Source organism: Silene latifolia, chromosome 11 (assembly GCF_048544455.1).
Source record: "Silene latifolia isolate original U9 population chromosome 11, ASM4854445v1, whole genome shotgun sequence".
NCBI lineage: Eukaryota > Viridiplantae > Streptophyta > Magnoliopsida > Caryophyllales > Caryophyllaceae > Silene > Silene latifolia.
Genome location: NC_133536.1, coordinates 10731204 through 10746792, shown reverse-complemented (window position 1 = coordinate 10746792; position 15589 = coordinate 10731204). Strand labels below are relative to the sequence as shown.

At 37.6% G+C, this 15589-nt stretch overlaps 2 protein-coding genes across 3 annotated transcripts; both read left to right on the top strand.

Moving 5' to 3' along the window:
* The first annotated feature begins 394 nt into the window (after positions 1 to 394).
* LOC141610984 (disease resistance protein RGA2-like) lies at positions 395 to 5693 on the top strand. 2 transcript variants are annotated; one of them, XM_074429334.1, is made up of 2 exons: positions 395 to 651; positions 2271 to 5693. In XM_074429334.1, the coding sequence occupies exons 1-2, from the start codon at positions 556 to 558 to the stop codon at positions 5544 to 5546; spliced, it is 3372 nt and encodes a 1123-aa protein (XP_074285435.1). In that variant the 5' UTR covers positions 395 to 555; the 3' UTR covers positions 5547 to 5693. The 2 variants fall into 2 exon arrangements, with proteins under 2 accessions (XP_074285435.1, XP_074285434.1); XM_074429333.1 differs by having other exon boundaries at positions 2265 to 5693.
* On the top strand, positions 2451 to 15266 carry LOC141610986 (disease resistance protein RGA2-like). Its single transcript, XM_074429337.1, has 5 exons — positions 2451 to 2492; positions 5908 to 5965; positions 6069 to 6114; positions 7003 to 9700; positions 10192 to 15266. The coding sequence occupies exon 5, from the start codon at positions 11413 to 11415 to the stop codon at positions 13846 to 13848; it is 2436 nt and encodes an 811-aa protein (XP_074285438.1). The 5' UTR covers positions 2451 to 2492; positions 5908 to 5965; positions 6069 to 6114; positions 7003 to 9700; positions 10192 to 11412; the 3' UTR covers positions 13849 to 15266.
* Positions 15267 to 15589: the final 323 nt, after the last annotated feature.

Genomic DNA, 15589 nt, shown 5'->3' with positions numbered 1-15589 from the left:
AAAAAGGAACATACATTTGATCATTTGATGTACTACATCAGATTTGTTCAGAGTTTTTTAAAGTTTATAAGTCGCATTTTAATTTCTTGACGTCAAACTCAAATTTAATTGAGCTTATATGTAATGTTTGTGAGTTATTTCCTACAGTCAACTCCACTCTACCAATTTTATTTTTGTACACTATTTACGAGTTAGTATTCAATTTCAATTTTCTCTCGATACGTAAATGAAAATATATTCATGTAGGATCTTGTTTGATTCATCTTTACGAGTACATTAAAAATATCTAACTTTTATAATTTTTGCAAATATGTAACTAACGATATTTAACGCGTAAAACACGCGTTGACAAACGTGAAAAAGAAAAGTGGTAGAGTGGAGTTGAATAAAACTTAGAAATTTTATTATAAAGCTCAAAAACTACAGCATCAGTATATCATGTATTCATGTGTATAGTCTACTTATTGCAATTAACATCTTGATTTAAAGGCCATTTTGAATTAGTTTGGGAAGTAGAAACGAATGACAAACGAGGAGTAAGTTTGTATAGCAGCAATGGAGATGGAAATTTGCTCTGTTCATACCACAAAAACAAGGAAAGAGATCATATGCATTTTAAACGCAGTAAATCCAATTCAGATAATTAGTGAGGTAATTCTTGTACCCTTATCTAGTTTTATTATTGTTTTGCCGTAAACATTTCTCTAATACCGATACATTTCTTACTATTTTACCCCTCTCATTACGTTTTACGGTTTTACTTCATTTCCGTGATGGCAGTACTGGACTACTGGTATAGTCGTATACTTGTATGGATGTGTTTACTTGATACCTTATACGGAGTATAGTTTATCCATCTGATCAATTCAGATTTTAAAATTGATTAAAAAATCAAATTGAATGCGAGAAACATTAGAATCAGACACCCATTGATTTGGGAGTCTAAAATTTACTGATTGTCGTTTGAAATATTGTGCCAAACACAAATGTGTGGACTTTATCAACTGTGAACTCAAATAATTGAACTCAGAAGTTCCTTTATTTGTAGACCACCTGTATGACATCTCTAAGTAGGACAATTCCAAAGAATCAGAGGTCGTATAAGTTTACTTTCTAAACCCATTTACATAACAATTAGATTATCAATCTACAGTGAAAGACAGGTTAAATATACTTAAATGGTGATATTTTAGGGCCTCATCATTAGGGATGGCAATGGGTAGGGTCTGGGTAGAGTCAGCCTCGACCCGGACCCCACCCGAGATTTTCCCTTTGGACCCGTACCCGACCCAGATCCGTAAGGGTCTAAAATTTGAGGACCCATACCCGGACCCTATGGGTAAGGGTAGGTGCAGGTCTACCCATGCAGTCCGAGTTTCAAACACTTTAGAATAAGATTAATAAATATAGGTCTATAATATTAAAAAAAAAAAAAATCATACTATTTTAACATTATAAGTTTATTAATCTGCCGTTAATGGTGGTTGTCGGTCGCCGGTTATTAGAGAGGTGGTTGTCAGTCGCGTATCAGTGCTGTTGTGGTGGTTTTCTTGTGTCAGTGATGGAGTGGTGGTATTGTCAGAAGAGTTTGGTTGAGTTTTATCATTTTATGGGATGAGGGAAGAGGAAGAGACTTTAGTTTTGTTTCTACAGTCTGCCAGTATGAATTCAGAAAAGTTGTAATTTTGATTTTTTTTCTTTAATAAAGGGTCTAAGGATCGGGTATGGGTCTCATAACTTAGACCCGGACCCGGACCCGAAATATTTTCTAAAGACCCATACCCGACACATACTCATTGGGTCTGAAAAAATGAGACCCATACCCGACCCTCAGGGTCTGGGTCGGGTCCCCGACCCACTGCCATCCCTACTCATCATGCAACTTGTTACTTATCTTATACTCAAAGTGGGTGGATGGATATTTGGTCCGTCTATAACTGTAGACGGATATGTCCCGTTTATAATGAAAATTTGTGTTTACATAATGTGAACAAGAGAGGAATTTTCTACATCAGCATTCAAGTTGCAAGTTGTGAGTTCATGGAAATTTCATACCTCGCTTTCATTACTGTGTCAGTCAAATAATTGCATCCCTCAGTTGAGTTGCTACTTCACTATTTATTCATCTCAGATCCTTTATACAAACATAGAAAAATAAAAACTGTGAAATATCTAGAAAACTTTCAAGTGCCACAATCATGGATTTGTCAACAACATTGTCTTTAGTTCAAACTATACTTACTGCTATCCAAACTTTGGGTCAGCTGCAGTCGGTGTGCTCCATTTCTAATTACAAATCCCAGCTTGATGACCTCCAAAATACTGTCGAAACCGTCAGAGCTGTTCTTATGGACGCTGATGCCAAGCAAGACTCGTTAAATTTTCAGGAGATGAATTACGTCAAAGAGCTCAAAGATACTGTTTACGACGCTGACGATGTACTAGATGAGTTCCTAACCCTTGCCAAGCGGAATCAACTCAGAAGCAACAAGGTGAAATCCCTTTTTTCTCGGTTTAAGCTACTTACTCACAAACTCTCTAGTAAAGTCACAACGGTTAACGATAAGTTGAACAAAATTGCCAGTAAGAGTGATAAGTTTAGTTTTAAGGTTGACTATAAGCCTCTAAAATTTGCAAAAGAGGAGACTTCTTCTTTTATGTGTGATAAAATCATCGGGAGGGAGGAAGATGTGGAGAAGATTATAGGTGTGTTGTTGGGTTCTCATAATGTTGATCACTCACATGTTTCGCTACTTGCCATTGTGGGAATGGGAGGTTTAGGGAAAACCGCTCTTGCCCAACTTGTGTATAACGACCCTAGGATCAGTGATGCGTTTGACCTGAAGAGGTGGACTTGCATTTCTGATCAAGATCAACAACAGTGGAGCTTGAAAGGGCTTTTAGGGAAGGTGGTGGAAGGATCATCCATTGATGATAAAACGTCTTTAGAGAAGATACATCATGAAGTTAGGAAGCAACTTGGAGAGAAAAAATATTTGCTCGTGTTAGATGATGTGTGGACTGAAAGTTATCATCAATGGCAGCAGTTTGAAGGGAATTTGAGGGTAGGAGGAAGGGGGAGTTGGATAATTGTCACTACGCACTCGAAAACAACTGCCCAAATGATTGCAGGAAATCAAGTGCATGAGTTGCATGGTTTGGCAGAACTGGAGTCGTGGCATTTGTTTGAAAGGATGGCGTTTCAAGCAGAAGAAAGAGATTATGAGTTAGTTAAACTTGGCAAAGAGATTGTTAAACAATGCACAAATGTACCCCTTGCTATTAGAGTAGTAGGAAGTCTTTTGTGTGGTCAATCCTTGTCTAAGTGGTTATCATTTCATGACAAAGGGTTAGACTGTCTTAGTGAAAGTGATGATACCATGACCCACATATTGAAGTTAAGTTACGATCATCTTAACCCTTTCTTGAAGGCTTGTTTTGCATATTGTGCTATTTTTCCTAAAGATTGGGTGATTAATAAGAAAATGTTGATTCGGCTTTGGATGGCACAAGGCTACATTAACTTGGAGAATTTGGGCGAAGAATACTTTCGTATATTGCTTCAAAGGTGTTTTTTCCAAGATATATTAGAGGATAAATTTGGGGGCATTGAGTCGTTTAAAATACATGATCTCTTGCATGATATTGCTGAAAAAGTAGCGGGGGAAGAGATTTGTAGGTTCATTTTTGACACTTCTAATGTGGGGAAAAGAGTTCGCCATCTGTCTTTTGTGAGTAACCCTCATGCGCATCATATCTTCAATAATAATCATATTCGTACATGCCTTCAAATTGAGGGTACAATAGACCAGTTACTTGCAAGTTTATCAATACTGAAATGGGCATGCTTAAGGTCATTAGATTTAAGTAATTCACAAGCCGAAAGTTTACCAGAATCAATAGGTCAACTGTTACATATGAGGAGTTTAGATCTCTCATTCTGTAGCTATCTAACAGTTCTTCCCAAGTCTATAACAAAGCTAGTAAATCTACAAACTTTAAATTTATATTCATGCGGTAGTTTAAAACTCCTCCCATATGATGTGAGCAAGCTAGTTGATCTAAGCACCTTGGATATAGCTCGCTGTAATGAGCTGAGTTGTATGCCGGCAGGCATAGGTATGTTGACCTTTCTGCAAACTCTATGCCAATTTGTGGTTTCATGTTCAACTTCAAAGCAATGTTTTAAAGGGTTGGAAGACCTAAAACACCTGAATAAATTAAAAGGGAGATTGAAGATTCAAATAGCGGTACTTAAAAATGCAAAATTTCTGAAGGAAGAACATGGTGGGGGAGCCTATTTAAGGAATAAGGAACATCTACATACGGTTGTTATTAATTTTAGACGTGGAGTGGAGTATGGAAGCAAGGAGTCTGAGCAAGCATTGCTGGAAGAGATGCAGCCTCATCCTGATGTCAAGGCGTTAAAGCTGAAGGGGTATGACGGTGAGACAATACTGAGGTGGCTAAGCAGGGGAGATAGCTCGGCGTTGTTTGATTACCCCAATCTTGTCACTTTGAAGATCCAAGATTGTAGTGAACTGCTATATCTGCCTTGGCAGATTGGGAAGCTGCCCCACCTTAAAACGCTAAATATTTCAGGATTGTTGAATATAGAGTATGTGGTGGATGCGTACTCAGAAACACTTGTCTCCGGTGAAGGATCATCCTTCTTTTCAAGCCTCGAAAATCTCAATATTTGTGAGTTGCCTGAGTTAAAAGGGTGGTGGTGTAGATCAGAATCAGGGTTGCTAGTGGTTGACCCTAATGAAGGTGGGAGCAGCGGAGACACACATCTAGAATGGGTATCATCCTGTTTTCCTCTACTAAAGAATCTCACTATAGAATATTGCGAAAAAATGATGCTTGTTCCTTTATGTCCGCGACTCGAATATCTCAAAATACATGATTCCAGGAGACAACTGTTGTGGACAGATATGTGGAGCACAACTCGCCATAAGCCGCCATTGTCGCGGTCATATCCCAAATTGAAGACACTGGAAATCAACAACTTGGAGTGGCTCAAATCAATGCCAGTCGAGTACTCTCAGTTTCTTGTAGAGATATATATAAAGGGTGAGGAGAGACAGGAGAGCTTGGGAGAAGTAAAGGACTTTTTTCCAGCCTGTTTATTGTCTTCCCTGCGAACTCTACGCATTGCAAATTGCCCTCAACTTAAGAGCGTGGGAGGATGGTTGGAGCATCTTTCTGCCTTGGAGCATTTGTATATACAAGAGTGTCCAAATATGGTGTTGGGTGGAATATCATGGTGTAACCTTGCTGCTACCCTTCAATCCTTGGTTTTGAGGGGATTTAAAGAGATGGAGGAATTGCCAGAGGGGATGCTGTACTGCACTTCCCTCCGATCTGTTTTAATTTTGGATTGGCCCAAACTGGAATCTCTGCCGAAATGGATGCCCAAACTCACCTCTCTCCAGGCACTCGAGCTTGCACTGTGTTCCGAGAGGCTCGAGGAGAGATGCCAACAACCGAATGGGGAGGACTGGCCCCTCATCCAACACATCTCATCACTTGAAGTCTGGTAGATTATAATATGATATAATGTTGTTACCAGATAGCAAATAATAATGATAGCACTAGTAACTAGTTATGTGTTTACATTTCTTTTTTGTATTGTACGGAGTATATTAAATACCTCTTTAAATTAATTGTATTAAATGATGGTTAATCTATTAAAGAGTCTTCTAATGCTTTATGAACGTTTTATTTGATGAATTCATTGGATAATCTTGTAATCATCTAATTAATACCACGAGGATTGAAGGTTAGGTTGTTTTTTTATGTTGTGAATTTGTCTGTTTTAATGATGATGTCACAAGTCAGAATTGTTTCTGAATAGCATATATAATGAAATATGCATTTGTAAGTAATGGGCATGACCGACAGTAACGAAGATGATGAAGATGGAGATGAGGACCGCTCAGAAGACGAGAAACCAGCCGATGTACGTAATATTGCATTGAAATAATTTTTTTTTTATTTTGTTCTTATATGACAGCATTTGTTTTGAATGCTGAAAATTGTCATGCCTCTGTGTTTGTGTTTAGGTTAATACTGGCAAGAAAAGACTGATGCAAAAACACACCCATCCAGGTGACATTACTGTTTATGCCCCTAAGTTCTTTTGTTTTACGTCTCAGCGATTGATGGAGGCTGTTGAACTGTGGTCATACCAATTTTATGTTACTATGACTCGGTTGCATGCATCTCATGTAAAATCAATCATGGCCGGTTTTGTGAAAAACAGTCATGTTTTTGGCCTAACATGGAATGCCGAGGTGTCAGCGTGTCCTGTAAGAATGTCGGGAGTGTCGGGCATGCAGTCTGAGGCCAAAGTGAAGTGTCAAAGTGCCTAAGATGGCATTACTGATTTTTGCGGTGCTGATGTGTCATGTGACTGAATATGCTTTGTAATTTCTTACATACGCAAAGAAGGTTGTTGTTCATGTTGCAACTCCTTCCCCCAACAATTAAAAGTGGAAAGCATGGTTTTTTGCAATAACTATGAACATCCTCAAATTATCTGAAGTCTTATAAATAAATAAATTTAAATACGAACAATAGGCTAGGGGTTATCTTCTAAATTTTCCGCAAATTTTTTTTACTGCATTGCAGTCCTTTCCCCCAAGTGTTGGATTGAAGTGTAGGGGATGGATGGATATTGCCGTCTTCTTTCGTCAGTTTGTTTATGAAGAACTACTATTTCACCAATAGGGGATAAATCCTATTTTTTCTTTTATATGCTTGTCTGCTGCAAACTGCAAAACATGTAGGCGTTTGTGTTTTGAAAATTTGAATCTGTTGGTTAACTATCGTGAGATGTGTGTATTGTGACGGTTTTAATGGCATGTCATTAAATTGTGTTGGTTATGTGAAGGTGTCGGGTAAGCCTCAAGTGAGGGTATAGCATCTACATTTCACAGGTACTCTCAGAGACATTGAGAAGGATAAAGAGATTCTGATTGTCCAAGTTAAAACCAGTGACATGAAGCTGGTTATGGGCATTCTAAATTCTTCGGATTTGGTTTTCGACAAAGATACCCTATGCTGATGCAGACACCAGATTCCAAGAAGGCAAAGTTAGCTACACATGAGGAAACAGGTGACATTACTTCTCTTTACCTCTTACTCTTTTGGGTTTACATCTCAGGGATTGATGGATGTTGAACTGTGGTGATTCCAATTTTATGTGACTGTGACTCGGCTACAAGTATCCGATACGACATGATAGCAAGTGCAAGTGTCACAGCCAATTTTTGAAAGAGCCAGTGTTATTAAGACCTTAAACTTCCAACATAAACATTATAGCTGAAGACAAGAATTTTTTTCTAGCGATTTTCACCAATTATTTAGCGAAATGGGTCGAATCTCAAATTAATTACCCAAAATGGGTCCACGTCATACTCGAAGCTAGGTTCGTATCTAAGTCGCTATCTCGGTCGCTGACCAAGCTCAATGTCGCCACCCCCCTTGGCGTTTTGGTCTGATGGTCCTTCTTCTTGGAAACTTCCTTCTTTGTGCAAATATTACTTCGATACAAGTCGCCACCCGCCATGGCGACTTGACCCCTCACACTAGCTTCGTCAATATCAAGCCTACGTGGACCCATTTTCGACAATTAATTTGAGACTTGACCCATTTTGATAATTAATTTGGAAAAATCACCTATTTTGGAAAATCGTTCTAAAGACAATCTCAAGTGAGATTTTGTATTTGTGAAAAAAAAAAAGTTTATGGTTTTGGCCTAACATTGAATTTCGAGGTGTCATTTCAGGCTGTTGAAGTGTCGGACATGTAATTGAGTACACTTGTGATTTCCCACAGAGGCAACAAACAAAAGTAGAAAGACTCCAGCAGGTGACAAAACTCCCAAGGGGAATGTCATCGATAATGTTTCGTGCGGTTCTTGCAAAAAGTTATGTTTCTTGTGGTACTTGACTTCTTGCAATAAGCAAGTGAAAATGGGGGGAATGGGGGAGCTTAGTCTTAAATACATTTGGCATAGTTTTTTTTTTTTTTTTTTTTTGAGGGTTCTTCCCATGTGTGGCCGTGTGGGAGATAACTTATCTCATTTTGGTAGATTATAAGTGAGAAGATTCTTAATAAGTTGGTGAACTAGTACTTCTATCACTAATTGGTTTTAGGATAAAGTGTTACTTGTTTGTTTGTGTGTTTGTTGACTTGTCTGTCTTACACTCTTACTTGTCTCTCCTAGCCCGTTGTGGAGGACTCTACAAGTAGTATAATAGCTAATGATTCGGCTTGGACCGCAAGGCATGATGTGGTGATAGTTATGTGCAAATTACAATACTACATAGTTATTCATCACATATTAATCAACTTTTGTAGTCTAGTTTTCATAAATTTTAAGTCGTTAAAAGTTTTCTAATAACTAGACACTAGTATAGATCTCGCGCTACAACGCGTTATTTTTTTAAGATTTGATTTATAAATAGGCAGTCTCAAAAAAACTATTTGCATAAATTAACTGTACTTTCAACTTGATGTTATAATGTACTAATTTAATATTAGTAAGAGGTAGAAAATAAAATAACTACCGTCGAAAGACATTTAAGTTAAAGTTATTTTTGCAGTACTAATATTGTACTTTACTATTAAGAAATTTATTTTACATTAATAATATATTTAAGTTAGATGTAAAATCTGACTAAATGCGTATTAGCCTCGTAAAGAAAATCGGTAAAAACAATATTTGTATATATGTATTTATGGTAGAGATTGGGAAAATAAGGAGTTTGGAATTATTATATTATATTATATTATTAAGAAGGTAGAGATTGATGAATATTGTCTAAATTATTTCAGTATATATCTAATATTTACAGATCATAGTTTATAATTTAATGAAAAAATTAGTTTATATTATTTTAATGAAATGATATAATTTTCGGAATTTATTTTCGCAATTAAGCATTTTACTCATTACTGGTACATTTGGCAATGAGTAATTATACAACCTGTTGTATGTAATTGTATGATGTAGAATCCGAGTTGTGTACTAAAGTTTTCGAGTTTTGTTTAAAAGAATTTGAGTTATGTCATAAAGTTTTTGAACTCACATACTTAAACATAAAAAAATAAACTCTTACAAAACTCAGAAAAATTACACATAACTCTTATTAATAAATATTATATAGAATTGTACAATGTTTATTATACAACTGGTTATATAGTAGTAGTATTTGTGTTATATTTTGTACAAAAGTTTTCATTTGCATACCGCCATACCCCTACCTCAAAAATCTGTAAATCTATTCTCACAATCTCTAACCACATAACCTCTAAAATTAATCATTTTTTTAAATTCTAAATGATGATTTAGAAATAGAACAAGCATTAACTTGTTAATTACTTGTACAAATTACTAATCGAATTAATGAATTCTTGTATGTGTTTTTAAGATTTTTTTTTTAAAATTTGTTTAGGGTTTTGGTTTTAATTGTGAGAAATTAAGAGAAGATATATGGGGATGTTGGTTTTCATATAATTGATTTGTTAATTACTTGTACAAATTACTAATCGAATTGTACAGGAGCAATGGAGATGGAAAATAAAAATGCAGGGAAACGATCACACTGCATTTTAAACGCAGTAAAAAAATCATCTATAGAGACGAAGTGAATCCAATTGAGATCAAGTCCAGATTTTAATTACTGAGGTAATTCTCTTACCCTTATCTAATTTATTGTTTTCCCGTAAAACATTTCTCTAATTCCGATACTGTTTTTGACTATTTTACCCCTCTCATTTCGTTTTACTGTTCCCCATTTCCGTGATCGTATAGATGTCTTTACTTGATACCATCAATTCACATCTCTAATCATATACAGTTGAGTTTCAATGAAATTTCCAAATTGATTGAGAATTGGATGACAAATTCAAATTGAATGCATGAACATTAAGAATCAGACGCCCATTGATTTCTGTTAGTCGTTTGAAATCTTTATTTGTAGACCACTTATCTGAAATCTTTATTTGTAGACCACTTATCTGATATCTCCATTTTCCGCACCCTCAAATCATCGACAAATTGTCCTTACTAATTTCAAAAAGTAGTACAATTTCGATGAATCCGAAGGGGTATCACTGTATCAGTTTTTTTTCAAACTCTCATCATTCACTTAATGTGGACAAGTCTGGAAATGACAGGAGGAATTTTCGACACCATCATTCATGTCGCAACACTTGCAAGTTGTGGGTTGATGGAAATTTCGTACCTCAGCTTTCACATAATGTGCTGTTACAGTAAAATTTCTGTCTGCCAAATAATTGTACTCGAACAATTACAAGAGCCGGCAAACAATGGCACGACAAGGACCTACAACTTAAATGTTTCTTTATATAAATTTAGAATCTCAATTGCTACTTATTCATCTCGTATCCTTTTTATATAATCTTCCATTTTAAAACATCCTAACATTTCAGAGATATCTTTCAATTCCCACAATCATGGACTTGGCAACAACATTGTCTTTAGTTCAAACTATACTTACTGCTATCCAAACTTTAAGTCTGCTTCAGGGCTCCTCCATTTTTAACTGCGATTCCGAGCTTGATGATCTTAAAGACACAGTTGAACATGTCAGAGCTGTTCTTATGGACGCTGATGCCAAGCAGGACTCGCTTAACTTCCAGGAGCAGAAGTATGTCCAAGACCTCAGAGATGCTGTTTACGATGCAGACGATGTGTTAGATGAGTTCCTAACCCTAGTTAAGCAAAAGCAACTCAAAAACAACAAGGTGACTTCCTTCTTTTCTCGGTTTAAGATTCTTAAACACAATCTCTCTAGTAAAGTTAAAACGGTTAATGATAATTTGGATAAAATTGCCTCTAAAATTGAGAAGTTTAGTTTCAAGATTGAGTGTAAGCCTGTGAAATTTACAAAGGAGGAGACATCTTCTTTTTTGTGTGATCAAATCATCGGGAGGGAGGAAGATGTGGAGAAGATTATAGGTGTGTTATTGGGTTCCGATAATGTTGATCGCCCAAATGTTTCTTTGCTTGCCATTATGGGGATGGGAGGTTTGGGAAAAACCGCTCTTGCCCAACTTGTGTTTAACCATCCTAGGATCACTGAGGCATTCCAACTAAAGAGGTGGACATGCATTGCTGATCAGGATCAAAAACAGTTGGACTTAAAAGGGCATTTAGGAAAGGTTGTTAAAGGATCATCTGTTGGTGATGAAACGACTTTGGAGGACATACATCATGAAGTTAAGAGGCAATTGGGCGGGCAAAAGTATTTACTCGTGTTAGATGACGTGTGGACTGAAAGTTATGAGGAATGGCAGAAGTTCTAAGGGTATTTGAAGGTAGGAGGAAGGGGGAGTTGGATAATTGTAACTACGCGCTCGAATATAACTGCCCAAATGATCGGACGTGATGGAGTGCATGTGTTGCAAGGTTTGTCAGAACCGAAGTCATGGGATTTGTTTGAAAGGATGGCGTTTCAAGCAGAAGAAAGAGATGATGAATTGGTTAAACTTGGCAAAGAGATTGTTAAAAAGTGTATCAATGTCCCGCTTGCTATTAGAATAGTAGGAAGTCTTTTGCGTGGTCAATCCAAGTCTAAATGGCTATCATTTCACGACAAAGGGTTAAACTTTATTGGTGAAAGTACTGATACCATGACCCGCATACTGAAGTTAAGTTATGATCAACTTAACCCTTCCTTGAAGGCTTGTTTTATGTATTGTGCTATCTTTCCCAAGGATTGGGAGATTAGTAAGCAACTGTTGATTCAGCTTTGGATGGCACAAGGCTACATTGACTCACAGAACTTGGGCGAGGACTATTTTTTTATATTGCTTCAAAGGTGTTTTTTCCAAGATATACGCAAGGATGATTTTGGGGGAATTGAGTCGTTTAAGATACATGATCTCTTGCATGATATTGCTGAAAAGGTAGCGGGTGAAGAGATTTGTAGGTTCAATTTTGACACTTCTAATGTGGGTAAAAGAGTTCGTCATCTCTCTCTTGTGAGTAACTCTTATGCACAACATATCTTCAATAATAATCATATTCGTACGTGCCTTTTTATCATGGATTTTCAAGGAAAGAGTAGAGTGGACCTATTACTAGCAAGTAAATCATTACCGAAATGGACATGCTTAAGGTCTTTAGATTTGAGTCATTCACAGGCTAAAAACTTACCAGAATCTATAGGTCAGCTATTGCATCTTAGGAGTTTAGACCTGTCATCCAGTACCCGTCTGAAAGTTCTACCTAAATCAATAGCAAAGTTAATTAATCTACAGACTTTACTATTAGATTATTGCTTTAGTTTAATACAATTACCAAATGATGTGAGCAAGCTAGTTAATCTAAGCACCTTAAATGTAGCTCGGTGTGAAGCGCTGAGTTGTATGCCGTCAGGCATAAGTATGTTGACCTGTCTGCACACTCTATGCCAATTTGTGGTGGGTTCTCGAGTAAGTTCAACTTCAAAGCAATGTTTTAATGGATTGAAAGACTTGCAGCACCTGAATAAATTAAAAGGGAGTTTGAGTATTCAAATAGCAATAATTCGAAACGCAAAATTTGTGAGGGAAGAACATGGCGGGGGTGCTTATTTAAGGAGTAAGGAACACCTACAAGACATTGTTATTAGCTTTAGACGCGGGGAGGAGTACGGAAACAAGGAGTCTGAGCAAGCACTGCTGGAAGAGATGCAGCCTCATCCTAATGTCAAGACATTGAGGTTGTTTGGCTATCACGGTGAGACAATACCGAGATGGCCAGGGCAGGGAGATAACTCGGTATTGTTTGATCTCCCCAATCTTGTCACTTTGAAGATAGGTAATTGCAGTGAGCTGCTCTATCTGCCTTGGCAGATTGGGAAGCTGCCTCACCTTAAAAGGCTATCTATGTGGGGTTTGTCTAATATGGAGTATGTGGCGGACTCAGAAGCACTTGTCTTGGGTGAAGGATCGTCCTTCTTTCCCTGCCTAGATGAGCTTGAGATTTCCGAGTTGCCCAAGTTAAAAGGTTGGTGGCGGAGATCAGAATCAGGGTCCCTCGTGGTCAATCTTAATGACAGTGGGAGCGACCAAGAAGCACATGTAGAGTGGGTGTCACCCCCCTGTTTTCCTCTACTAAAGTATCTCACCATAGATCATAGTGAAAAAATGACGTGTGTTCCTTTATGTCCGCAACTCAAACATCTCGGTATATTTGATTCTAGGACAAAACTATACTGGACAGATATGAGGAGCACAGATTGCCATCAGCCTTTATCGTCGTCGTCGTATCCCAAATCGAAGAAGCTGGAAACCAACAACTTAAAATGGCTGAAATCAATGCCAATCGAGTACACTCAGTTTCTTGAAAAGATAAATATAGTGAAAGAGGAGAGAATGGAGAGGTTGGGAGAAGTAAATGAGTTTCCGACCTCTTTATTGTCTTCCGTGCGAACCCTATGCATCAGAGATTGCCCAGAACTTGTGAGCATAAGAGGATGGTTGGAGCATCTTTCTGCCTTGGAGGAATTGCGTATACAAGAATGTCGAAAAGTGGAATTGGGTGGGATGTCATGGCATAACCTTGCTGCTACCCTTCAGACCTTGGATTTGAGTGGATTAAAAGAGATGGAGGAATTGCCAGAGGGGTTACAGTACTGCACTTCCCTCCGATATCTTTACATTTGGGATTGTCCCAAACTGAAATCCATGCCAAAATGGATGCCCAAACTCACCTCTCTCCAGGTGCTTATCATTGGAGGGTGTTCCGAGAGTCTCGAGGAAAGATGCCAACAACCAAATGGGGAGGACTGGCCCCTCATCCAACACATCTCAAACTTGAAATGAGGTAACTTACCAACTCGAGTTTTGCTGTATATGTCATCTATATGCTTGTCTGCTGAAAACTACGAAACATTGTGCTACGGTTGTATTGTCATGTCACCAAATTGTGCTGGATATGTGAAGGGTATAAATGTATAATTACAATAGCCATGCCAGGTAAGCCTCAAGCGAGGTTATATTGTCCACATCTCACAGGTACTAGGGAGCATAGCATTCTGAATTTTGACACATTCATGATTTATGTTATGCTCCTGGTTTGTGCTCTTCAAGCTGATCCCGGTGACGTTAAGAGATTCTGATTGTCCAAGTTAAAACTAATGACAACATGTGCTGGCTATGGGCATGCTAATGAATGGAAGGACTCGTCTTATTGGATACCTAGCTGCAACGGGTGAACAGTTCCTTTCAAATATACATTGGTATGGCTTGCATTCTTATTTCTTCAGATCTCAGAAATTTTAGCTCAATACTAATCGTGGGATTCTAAAGGATGATTCATGTCAGCCGACCCCAAATCATTTTGGGATTATGGCTCTGATGTTGTTGTACTAATCATGGGACTCTACTGTTTTGAAGTTCGTCTGGGTTTTGGTATGTATATTTGATAGTTTCTTGTAGTTTTCTTACCACCATGGTCGATCATGAATTTTTATTTGTCTTCATTAAGATCTCACTATTCTCGAAGAGCTTTGTAATTATTTTTCCAGGAACCATTTAATGTCTTTATCATTTCTTGTAGACGTGGTCTAATTATTTCATTTTTGTTCACACATAAGTTATTTGGCTCCCTTGACTTGGCTTCTGGTCTGCCGCTATTTACGGTGGAGTATGTTAAGTTGTTTAGTTTTTTTTGGTGTTGACTAGGAGTATCCCCTACCGACAGCTGGGCAATCTCGTTCGGGTTATTGAAGGCAATTTAATGGGTTGACCCCTCTCAAGCAAGGCATTTGGGATTGGCCCAAATTGAAATCCGTGCCGGAATGGATTCCAAAACTCTCCTCTCTCTCTCTCCAGACACTTAAAACTTATATGGTGTTCCGAGAGTCTCAAGGAAAGATACCAACAACCGAATGGGGAAGACTGTCCCCTCATCCAACACGTCTCGAATCTTGTACTGAACTAAGATCGTAAGCGCTTTGTTTCAATACAACCGAATGGGGAAGACTGACCCCTCATCCAACACATCTCACAACTGAAATATGCTGTCAAAGTAAAGTGTCAAAGCATTGCTAGTTTCTGTGGTGCTGGCTGATGTTTCATGTAATTGAATTTACTTGTGATTTCTTATGGATGCAAAGAAGGGTATTGTTCAATGTTCATGTTGCAGCAAATAATAGTGGAAAGACTCCTGCTACTGACAATATTCCTTAGCCATCAACGTTTATCTTTAACTTGGCTTAAGAGCTTTTTGTTGACATGCATATTCAACTATCTAACCATTTTTTTACAGTACTGAATAGTTAGATATTGACCTTCTCATTGGCCATTTCCACTACTATTGTATATGGTCTTTATTTTCACCATGTTTGCCAAGACTCCAAGAGTCAGAAACAAACTTCTTTTTCGGCGCCCGTAATATATGAGGTATTATTTTTGGTTGTTATTAAACTAATAAATCATGACTATGTTCTATATTTGTGAAATCCTTAATTAGACTTTAATTTAGTGATCCACTTAGTCTTCTAATATACAGTAATAAACTCTTTTAGATGTCGTAATAAACATTTTTTTTTTTCAAAAAAAA